Genomic DNA, 10,574 nt, shown 5'->3' on the forward strand with positions numbered 1-10,574 from the left:
GTCATTTCATCGTTTCAGATGCGCTGAATGCAGGAAGTTAAATATTATTTTTCAACTTTCGTTTTGCGTTTTTGGAAATTAACGCAACTTTTCGTGGCACATATTTGTCTAGTATTCATGATACGTATTAATAAATAAAATAAAAATAATTCTTGGTGTGTTCTGTATTTTCTCCAACCCCTAGTTTATTAATAAATGCAGTTATATATTTTCCAGATCACCAATTTCATCATAGTAAATTTTGTACATAAAAAAAAAATGTCCACGGTAATAATTGTTTACTAGTTTCTTAATAGATAATACATTTGACAGAGGCAAAAATTAAATAGTAAACATTTTTAGTACATCAGTTTATTCACTTACTAACACTTACTATATTATATCAGACAGAGATTCTCTTCTTTGTCCATCCAATGTTATAGTTTACGCAACACGCGAAGTCATCTTCGTCGATTCATTGCACGAATCACCCCAAATTCGACTTCCCTGGACTTCCTAACGTTTTTATTAATTTCATACTTTATTTTTTATATAAGTTTCTTCTCATCAATTACTAAACCGTAATCCAAAATTCCTTTTTTTTTTTTTTCTTATCAAACACGCTTTCTCTTTCCCTTAATTTTTTTTTTCTTCATTGTACTGCTATTAAAATTGAATAAAACATCACACGTTTACTATACATTATACAGAACTCGACAAACTAAGGAAAATACAAATATGTAGTCTCAGTAAATTTATTTACACGAAATTTTTTTTTAATTGAATAGGTACAAGTGTATCTGTACTGGACTGTCTCTCTGAATAAAGTGATTTTGGCGTAACTTTCGTCCCCGATTACTGCTACGGTTCACATTGCAAATTACAAAAGAAAACCAGTAGAAGTAAAATAAGTACATTGTTCTCACTTTTCTTCTTGCTCTAGCATTTATTCATTAATTCAGTCAGAAGCAACGTACAATTTTTTTTAAAGATTTTCATCGACTGGAAATAACATTCGTTCACGGGTATGAAAAAAAAAAAAAAAAAAAGAAGTTACCAGAGAAAACAACATAGATATAATTAAATAATAATATTTATGAATTATATAGATCATTTGCCATAAAAACATAAATATCTTTCTAAGTAACTATTTGATTTTATATTTGATTTCATTAAAATGCAAATCCTATAGACGTTGGTTTCGAGCGACTTTCTATGGTAACAAAAAAAATCTGTAAACGCATACAACTAATGGAAAACTATTCGTATTTTTTCACATTCGAATATTTAAAATTCTCGCAATTATTTTTATTTTTATTTTTTTTTTTTCAGGGTATAAGGAACATACAAACGTTTGTTGTGTGTATTTGCAAGATTGGCAACTTTATAAAATTGAAGGATCGTACGAGGTACGCGAGTTGCAATTTTCGTATTTTTTTATGTAATACTTGGTAGTAGCAATAACGATGATACAAAATTCCGAATTAAAAAGCAGCAGCGGAATCCGAACGATTAGCGCAGCAAACTTGAGACCTGAGTTTACAAATATTACTCTTTATTTCTAGTTTTTATTTATTTTGTTTCGTCTTTAATATCAAATCCTTTGCAATAGATGTTTTAGAGATACATATGACCTGTAAAAGATCGCATCAAATCAAGATTTCTGTTTTTATTGTATTGATTTCTGATACATGTGAAATTCGTCCTGTATGCATCCTTTACTAGAACTTTGTTTCTTTTTTTTTTTTTTTTTTTTTTTTTTTTTTTTAATGACAATAATTATTACTAAGATACAGTATTTTACAGACACCTATAAATTTTTTTTTTAACTTTATTGTTATTATTTAATCGAACGGCTACGCACGCACAGAGTCCATTTATGTACAAAGTGGATATAGTCCGCCTTGCTTTTTTTCAAAACGCTATCGCTTATTACAAAAATAACGTGGAAGCATCAAAAGGATAGTACATTGCTTGAGTTTTTTTTTATTGATATTAATCTTTCTTCGCGTATTATATTTCCACCTCCTTGGTTAAAAAATGGGGATATAAATATTTTGTTTCATAGAAAATTTGCCAGCATTGGGCTTGTTTTAATTTTTTTTTCTTGAGTTTAGGCAATTTTCGATAAGAAATTTACCAAAACATGAACGTTTCAAGCTTGATTATCTTTTATTAAACAATTTTTTTATTTAATTGTTTCATTTTTTTTTATTTTTAGTACACAACGCCACATTACTTCATCTCGGTAATAGTATAAACGCTACACGCATTTGAGCTCACTTTTTTTTGGTAATTAAGAAAAAAATTACACATATTATAAAATATTATACAAGTGAAAGCACAAAATTCATTTCCTGGGATTTCAAATTCATTTTAGGTATACAAAAAGTGTGATCGTTACAGTCAAATAATTAGCTTATTCATCTCGACACATTCATTGTACTGATTCATGAGATATGCTTATAAAAATTAAGATAATTATTAATTATCTATTAATTAATTAAACTAATTTCATCTAAAAGTAGGCAAGTACCTTAATTTCATTTCATTACTTTTTATTCATTCATTTCAAGTTGATTGATAGAACTGTTTGTATGAACAAAAAACTTGTATATCTATATAAAAAAATCGTCACAATTTAACGGATAACAAAATATTGATACAACAAAACGTATGCTCAGCAAAAATTAATTAAAAAACCGCAGAGGTGAATAATATAATAAAAGTAATCAAGATTAAGAAACAATAAAGCATATAAAAGTCCCGACATCTAATGAGTACGAAAAAAAAGACACAACGATCGGGAGACGTGTGTGGGCCCTTTCCCATTTACATTACTCATTCGTATCGACCTTACAGTCTAAGTACCTACACTTACAACTTAGGAATTTATCGTTTATTTTAGTTCGTGTGTTTACTTTTCTTAATTAAATACTAGCTCGTCGCGGTACCTTTTCTCCTCCTTTCAAAATAATTCCATCACAATCTTTATATTTTTCTTCTATTCAATCATTCTGAAATTCCCTCCTCTCCTCTATGCCGTTTGAAAATTTATTCCAAACAAAAAAATACTCCATTTCACACTCATGCCTTCGACACTTTCTATACATTGTTCGTTTTCAGGCACACTGTGCAAGTATATTAAATAACTTTCGACCTAAACACAAGAAAAAAAGCAGTTTGAGCTTTTTAGTCTTTACTTCTAAAGGAAGAAACAAACGTTCTGTCGTAAATATGTATTCACGCTCGCGCAGTCAACGACTTAATGTCTAAGGTTATAGGAAAAATTGTTAGAATTGTAAATTGACACAAAATGGGGATGTGGATCGAGCGTTGAAGACCAGCGCCGTTAGCAAGGGTTTATATTTACGACAGACAGCGAAATTCCCTTGTGAATGCGAAAATGTCTTTTGCTTAAACTTGAAATCTGTCCAGAAAAACATTTTACAAATTACCCGAGTCAGCAGCGTTTTCTGAATAATGTGTGAACTATTAAATTGGCATGAGACTGATAGGAGCTCTTTAAAATTATGCACTAACGCTGCTCATGTCGCATAACGCTTAGTCCAAAGGCGAGCTATGCGATCGTGTTCTTCTCTGTTTTGTATATATTGCGTTGCTATACTGCCTACCAAAGGGTCAGCTGTAATATTAATATTAACAGATTCAATTTTTTTCAAAGAATAACCAAAAGCAGCTGTTTTATTTCTCAAAAATGAGACGGAAAAGTACACTTACCAGGATTACAGTCTGTTAAAAGAGAACAAATGGACAACAAAACTTTTGATATAGTCAGTGCTGGCGACCAGTTGTCCTTGAGGATATCTAAACATATCACTCCTTGGCTATTTATATTGCAGTGATAAATTCGTGTTCTAAAAGTCACCTAAAAAATACAATCGATTAACTTTATTATTGTCTGTTTATTGATCACTAAATTTAAATCGTAAAAAATGTACACCTTTGGTGGTTTGAAAGGATATTCTGGAGAAAAATGTATATCCAAAAAGAAAACACCACCTTCGTATACTGATCCTGGTGGTCCCAAAATTGTAGAAACCCATTCATACAAATTATCACCTTTAGGTCCAGCACTATTAAATATATCCATAGTTTAACTAGAGAGTCTGAATGTACAAAATTTTACAATAATTTCAATATTCAAACTAACCTGCAATTCGGAGGTGGATCTAAAGTTATCTCTGCTAATTCTTTTTGTATCCTGAAACATATTAAAAATTTCAGTCTACTTATACCTTTTAAAGTTAATTTTCTATCAAAAATAAATCAGTGTTGTTTACCTTTTAGCAGAGGTACCTAAGGCCTTAGACATTTTGGGATTAGGTTTGGACTCTTTACTTTCTGGTTTGTTGTCAGCTAATGATGATCCACGACCTCTGCCAGTACCACTAGACCCTGCTCCTGATGCCATGTTTCTAGAAAAAAAAAAATACAAAGCTACATGAAAGCTATAACAGTAGAATGAATGGACTAAAGTGTAAACTATTTATTAACATTTTTAGTTATTTGGAATAAGTTATATTAGAATTGTATACCAAGTACAGAGGTATTGTCTTTAAAAAAAATATAATTGAACAAAAATTATATGATCAGTAATAAAATAACTCGTGAACTTATACGTTTGAAAAATGTAGTTTATTTCTTTTCAAGTAAAGTTATAGAAATGATTCATTGATACTAATGTATCTTTTGAAACTTGGCTGTTGTCCAGAAGGCAAGTAAAATAATTTAGTTAACCTTATCTTCGTAAAACTCGTGTAGTAATTAAAGAACGATTTTAAAGTAATTGACAATTTTTTAATACAGGATAGCAGAATGAACAATATAGCCTACGCGATTTTTTTAATTATACTGTGTGTTGAAATCACTGTAGGACACACTTGTTCGATAAAATATTTGAGACTAAAGGAAGTTTTTTCTGCATTATTAATAAATATCGTATGCTTGAATAAGCAATTATTTTGAACTTAATTCCTCAACAACAGTAGATCTCATTGGATAGCTTAAAAACTTTTACTAGTTCCAATCTGATTAGAAAAAGTCTACCTTAAATCAACTAACTCTAAACCTTTCATAAAGTTCAAGAGCATTTCAAAGCAAGATTTCTAATCTGGCATTCTGATTAACACTTCTTATCACCCAAAAGAGATCAATTCAAAACTTTATCTGCACTTTTCAACACCTCATTACTATTCGTCACAACCAAAAAAGGTTACAAATCTCGTGTCAAAGAAGCTCATAGCGTCACTTACGCCTGGACTAGAAGACCTCACAACCTCTTCTACGCTTCGCATTTTAACTTACTCTCAACTAGATCATCTACTCAAAGTAGGATCCAAAAAAGGTATCTTTTTAAAAAATAAGTACTACAACGACTTGTTAAAGACTCGAAGTGTTAAAACGAAAATGTCATGCACTGCTCACGGCTGTGTAAGCGCGTGCCGCAACCCGCAGCTCGATCGGAGGGACGACGGGCGACGACTACTACTAGGCCGAGGGCGCTGAACCTCGGGCCTCGGACCGAGGAGGAGAGGATGAAGAGAGAGAGAAAGAGCTAGATACTCTACCTACTACCATATCTATACTAGCTCTGTACTAAGCTAAAAACTTGAGTGGTTCAAGGGCTGCTCCAAAATTTTCTTACTTCATACAACTCTTTCTTTTTTTTTTTTGTTCAAAGTGATTAGACTTTGCACTATTATTTACAGGTGGTATTACAAATCACTAGATTTTCCACCCACATGTAGTAAATTTTCAAAAAACTCGATTGCTGACTTATGTCCAGTTTCCTTTCTGTAATGTACATCTACAAAGGTGCCAAACTTACACACACACGCGCGTATATAAATTCGCCCTCCTTTTTGTAGAAAAAAAAGAAAAAGAGTAAGATTAAACGAGAAATAAATAAGCGAGCAATAACACGGCTCCACTTGCTTGTGCCTCACTATAGCTGTGCCAAGATAGCAGCAGCCAGAGCCAGAGGTATGGAGCAGTAGAGTTATAGGTAGGATAGGATACACACCTATATTACCTACACATCAGAAGGGAAGAGAAATGCGATTCTCCCAAAACGATAATATGCTTAGGTTACCAAGTTCTTATGCGAGAGTGCGAGAAAGCAAGAGAGCAAGATCACAAGGGTTCTCTCACTCTTTTTCTATAGGTTTGTATACTTATATCTGTTTTTATGGTTGTAGATGTGCGGGTAGATCAAGAAAGAGAGACAGAGAAAGAGCGTGATAAAAGCTAGTTTTCGTACATGTGTTAATGTGTTAATGCTGATGATGGTGTGGACACTTGGGGAGAGAGAATGAGAGATAAAGAGAAAGATTCGTAACCAAATATTGGTTGACAAAAAAGAATGACAACAATGAGAAAAAAACAATTGCATTACGTTCTTAATCATGTTTGGAGGACTAATAATTGATAGTAAATAGAACAATGTGAGTTGAGGCAGAATAATAAAACGATGATGACCAGTAAGGTTTAGCAAACATTGGGAGTTTATCAATAGAAAGACCTGCTTAGTATACAAGGTGCACAAGAAGTATACATACCTTTTTCTGAACTTAAATTGAGTACGAAGACTCCAAAATTGTAGCAATTATATTTATAAAACAGAGTCATTCACTACTAAAACACTACCCTTAAACTTAACCCTTGAATTTCCTTATCACTCTGTACGATCTCTTTCTTTGATAAGAGATAACACAGATAATCCTGTAAAATAACTAGCATGCGTCTTTAAGTTTTTACATGTAGTTTGCGTTAACGCGTTTTGTAATAATGGACGGGCGTGCGAGAGAGTAAGAGAGGAGCCGGCCCGGCGCTCCGTCTCTTCGCATCCCATCACACGTACGCCAACGCTACACAGTACCTACACATGCATGTGTGAGTACAAGGTTTATAGATATATTCTTCCCCTCCCGCTCACTGCACTCTCCTTGCTCTCAGAACAAATGGACACTCTTCCGATGATTACGATTTAGGTGGTTCGATTTTTACTTTTTCTCAAAAAGTAAAGCAAATGAATTCAAGTCTTATGCTTGTTTTGATCTAATTGTACAAGTATACCTGTACATTGATTTAAAGATAAAAAAGAAGAAAATGAGCATTTAACGACTCCAAGCAGAGGTACAACATCGATTCTTTATTATCATAGAAGCTTCTTCAAACAAGGCATTCAACATTTCAATTACCCAAATGAAACCTTAAACAAAATATATGATTATCAATAACAGCAACCGACTGTCATTGTCTTTGAAAGACTTGTAGGTGTATAACGTTCCCATTAATTAACCATGCCCAAATACTGGTCAAAGCTGTTTCACCACAAAATTTACGTTTTACAAACGGTGATAAAAAAAAAAGGATGTAGAAAGCACGTCTACCAAAAAAATTTGAATCTCTTAACACTTTTCAAGCCGGCATTGTAAAAATAGAATTTAAAAGATACCGAGCGAATAACAAACAAAATGCTGTCTTCGTCCTCCACCACACTCCACACTCGAAGGATAAACCAAACCATCACTTACTAAGGTATAACTCTCGAACTCTATCGGCTACTTTAACTAAGTCGTTGACAGTGTGACGAATTTTTCAACTCCAGCACACTTCACCCGTACTTAACCCAACTTCTGTACTACGAGACGAGGTCAAGTCAAATTTTTTTTTTATTATATCAGTGTATTTTTTGTACAAACACAGCTGCACCCGGCTCTTCTGGGCAGACTGGAAAAAAAAATGCTACTCCGACCCGACTCCGACTCTCTGTTCTCTGTGCATTGCCGGCAGCGCCATTACCGGCTCCGCTTTTACTTCACCATTATGGGATAGTCGGGTCTAGTCGGGATTAGTCGGCAACTCGGCAGCTTTCGTTTCAGTGATAGTATTACACAGCTGTGGACTGTCCCGATTGTCCCACACATCTCCCCACTTCGATCTATATTCAATGTATCATGTATAGCGATACTAGCGATGTAGCTCACTACTCGGTTGTCAGCGCTCTCTATCGTTGCGATTTTATGAACTAAAAAGTGGCCCTGAAATTCTGGACAAAATACGACAGTCACAATACCGCTCAATCCAGTTCTGAGATCGTCACTTTTTCGGAATATAGAAGAGGGGGAAGAAAAATCTGACCGTCACACGAAAAACTAAAAGACGAGTTGGTTACCCCCACCATTCGGGCAAGCTACGCTCTGATTGGTTCGGAGTAGCTGTCGACTTTTGAAACACTCGTCTGCCATTAGATATGTTGTGGCTACTCCGAACCAATCAGAGCGTAGCTTGGCCGAATGGTGGGGGTGTCTGACTCAATTTTGGTTTTACGTGTGACGGTCAATTTTTCTTTCCCCCTCTACTTTCCTGTGCGAGAAAGCTTTACTCTGATTGGTTCGGAGTAGCCACAACGCATCCAATGGCAGACGAATGCAACCAAAGTCGACAGCTACTCCGAACCAATCAGAGCGTAGCTTGGCTGAATGGTGAGGGTAACTAACTCGTCATTTCGGTTTTGCGGTATTGTGACCGTCGTATGTTTTGTCAAAAATTTTTTTTAGTACAGTTCGGTCGTCGCTCAGAAACCCTACTGACATTTTTTTGTTATCGGTGACCCAGAAAAGCCCAACTCAGATTCATGCCCTTTAAAAAATGACAGAAATATGAGTTAAGCTTTTCTTCCTCCGCCAATAAAGGCTATATTTGATGGCCCGCACACCCTACGGACGTTTTTTTGCTTCGGGCGTGATCGGGCTTTATAAGCAACCTTCGCTCTTGTCAACGCAAAAAAATGTCCTTAGGGTGTCCGGAGTGTCGAATATAGCCAATGTTTGTCGGCAGAGGAAGAAAAGCTTAATTTAATTAAATGTCTGTCATTTTAAAGGGCAAACTTTGAACTTTGAGTTGTGCTTTTCTTTGCCGCTTAAAACAAAAAACGTCCGCTAGATGGCGTTAACTTCCGGGTTCAGTAACTTGAAACTTTTGTATGGGTGTATTCCGCAAATGCTGCCAGCAGTTAAGTTACGTAGGTCGTGGTAACGCCGCATGGTCGGGCAGCGCTAGCGTCAACCTGTACTAACTGTCGGTGGGTTCCGCATGTCAACAAACTCCGAAATATCAGATGGCATGGGAGCGAAAACAGTAAAAAATATCAAAGTTTGTTGACATGCGGAACCCACCAACAGTTAGTCTTTTTGAAATAGATACAAAATAAATAATTAACGATGTTTGTGCTACTTGCGGCAAGTTTGCAGTGTATGTTTTACACCAATATCGACCTCCCTTATATTTACACTTTCGGGTAATAGATAAATTGTAAACTTGCCGCAAACAGCACAAACATCGTTAATTATTTATTTTGTATCTATTTCAATAGTTGCGGCTGGTTTATAAGTGATTAAACGGCTCTAGGGCTAAGCTGCCTAAAGCTCTCCATCAGAATTTCAGAAGCAATTTTTGGCCAAAAAAATCACTACCGCTAGATGGCGCTGATCAAATGATTATTACTATACTTATACTAGAGCCATTTAATCATTTATAAACCAGCCGCAACTCTTGAAATAGATACAAAATAAATAATTAACGATGTTTGTGCTACTTGCGGCAAGTTTGCAGTGTATGTTTTATACGAATATTGACCTCCTATATATTTATACTTTCGGATGAAAGATAAATTGTAAACTTGCCGCCAATAGTGCAAACAATGTTTACTTTTTATTTTGTATTTATCAAATTAGTTGCGGCTGGTTTATAAATGATTAAATGGCTCTAGTATAAGTATAGTAATAATCATTTGATCAGCGCCATCTAGCGGTAGTGATTTTTTTGGCCAAAAATTGCTTCTGAAATTCTGAAGGAGAGCTTTAGACAGCTTAGCCCTATAGCCGTTTAATCACTTATAAACCAGCCGCAACTATTGAAATAGATACAAAATAAATAATTAACGATGATTGTGATGTTTGCGGCAAGTTTACAATTTATCTATTACCCGAAAGTGTAAATATAAGGGAGGTCGATATTGGTGTAAAACATACACTGCAAACTTGCCGCAAGTAGCACAAACATCGTTAATTATTTATTTTGTATCTATTTCAAAAGTTGCGGCTGGTTTATAAGTGATTAAACGGCTCCAGGGCTAAGCTGCCTAAAGCTCTCCATCAGAATTTCAGAAGCAATTTTTGGCCAAAAAAATCACTACCGCTAGATGGCGCTGATCCAAATGATTATTACTATGCTTATACTAGAGCCATTTAATCATTTATAAACCAGCCGCAACTAATATGATAAATACAAAATAAAAAGTGAACATTGTTCGCACTATTGGCGGCAAGTTTACAATTTATCTTTTACCCGAAAGTGTAAATATAAGGGAGGTCGATATTGGTGTAAAACATACACTGCAAACTTGCCGCAAGTAGCACAAACATCGTTAATTATTTATTTTGTATCTATTTCAAAAGTTGCGGCTGGTTTATAAGTGATTAAACGGCTCCAGGGCTAAGCTGCCTAAAGCTCTCCATCAGAATTTCAGAAGCAATTTTTGGCCAAAAAAATCACTACCGCTAGATGGC

General features: G+C 34.7%; 1 protein-coding gene across 7 annotated transcripts; it reads right to left on the bottom strand.

The window, feature by feature from the left end:
• Window positions 1-1,707: 1,707 nt before the first annotated feature.
• On the bottom strand, window positions 1,708-7,842 carry Ubc2 (ubiquitin conjugating enzyme 2). Of its 7 annotated transcripts, none has more exons than XM_014349761.2 (6): window positions 7,539-7,842; window positions 4,284-4,418; window positions 4,154-4,204; window positions 3,944-4,076; window positions 3,721-3,868; window positions 1,708-3,625 (listed from the first exon to the last, which is right to left on the bottom strand). In XM_014349761.2, exons 2-6 carry the CDS (start codon window positions 4,412-4,414, stop codon window positions 3,528-3,530), a joined length of 561 nt encoding a protein of 186 aa, XP_014205247.1. In that variant the 5' UTR covers window positions 4,415-4,418; window positions 7,539-7,842; the 3' UTR covers window positions 1,708-3,527. The 7 variants fall into 7 exon arrangements, with proteins under 7 accessions (XP_014205247.1, XP_014205248.1, XP_014205251.1 ...); XM_014349762.2 differs by lacking the exon at window positions 7,539-7,842 and adding an exon at window positions 6,561-6,846; XM_014349765.2 differs by lacking the exon at window positions 7,539-7,842 and adding an exon at window positions 5,831-5,927.
• Window positions 7,843-10,574: the final 2,732 nt, after the last annotated feature.

Source organism: Copidosoma floridanum, unplaced genomic scaffold (assembly GCF_036245765.1).
Source record: "Copidosoma floridanum isolate Cflo_tuat_1 unplaced genomic scaffold, Cflo_Japanese_pri ptg000029l, whole genome shotgun sequence".
Lineage (NCBI taxonomy): Eukaryota > Metazoa > Arthropoda > Insecta > Hymenoptera > Encyrtidae > Copidosoma > Copidosoma floridanum.

What these genes read in the sequence shown, in the direction of transcription:
- Ubc2 (XM_014349768.2), bottom strand. Translation starts at nt 5,809, where the DNA reads ATGTACATTACAGAAAGGAAACTGGACATAAGTCAGCAATCGAGTTTT. An exon ending in TTTTTGAAAATTTACTACAT is followed by an intron (nt 4,419 to 5,744) that starts GTGGGTGGAAAA and finishes TTTTTTTTCTAG; the next exon opens with AAACATGGCATCAGGAGCAG. An exon ending in GATCCACCTCCGAATTGCAG is followed by an intron (nt 4,077 to 4,153) that starts GTTAGTTTGAAT and finishes TATATTTAATAG; the next exon opens with TGCTGGACCTAAAGGTGATA.